Consider the following 424-nt stretch of genomic DNA (forward strand, 5'->3'; position numbering starts at 1 on the left):
GAATGTCTGACCAATTATTCAATCAGTCCGGCTCATTCACTCCCTCTAACCTCCCCCCCCCAGACCCCCCGAGCGCCCCTGCGATCACGGGCTACGCGGCCGGCGACGTCCTCCTGGAGGGCCAGCGCCTCAACCTCACCTGCCGCGTCCTTGGGGGCAACCCGCGCCCCTGGGTGCTCTGGTACCGGCACGGGCGGCCCCTGGACCACGCCTCCATCAACCAGATCCACAGGGCAGATGCGACCGTCAGCACCAAGGCGCCCATCAGCAACGTGCGGGAAGCCGGGGGCGTCAGCAGCAGTCAGCAGGTCACGGGGTCGCGCCAGGAAGACGGAGCGGAGTACGAGTGCCGAGTCACCAGCCCGCTCCTCCAGGCGCCGCTCTCCACCAGCGTCTCCCTCACCGTGCACTGTGAGTGGGCCGG

The 424-nt window shown here is 68.6% G+C and overlaps 1 protein-coding gene across 1 annotated transcript in view; it reads left to right on the forward strand.

The window, feature by feature from the left end:
- The window catches only part of LOC119587745 (nephrin-like), a gene marked incomplete at both ends in the record, with an annotated part of 138820 nt that overhangs the window by 88791 nt on the left and 49605 nt on the right, over nt 1-424 (forward strand). The window contains 1 exon segment of the mRNA XM_037936431.1: nt 64-411. Coding sequence (XP_037792359.1) covers nt 64-411 — 348 coding nt within the window.

Source organism: Penaeus monodon, chromosome 23 (genome assembly GCF_015228065.2).
Source record: "Penaeus monodon isolate SGIC_2016 chromosome 23, NSTDA_Pmon_1, whole genome shotgun sequence".
Classification (NCBI taxonomy): Eukaryota; Metazoa; Arthropoda; class Malacostraca; order Decapoda; family Penaeidae; genus Penaeus; species Penaeus monodon.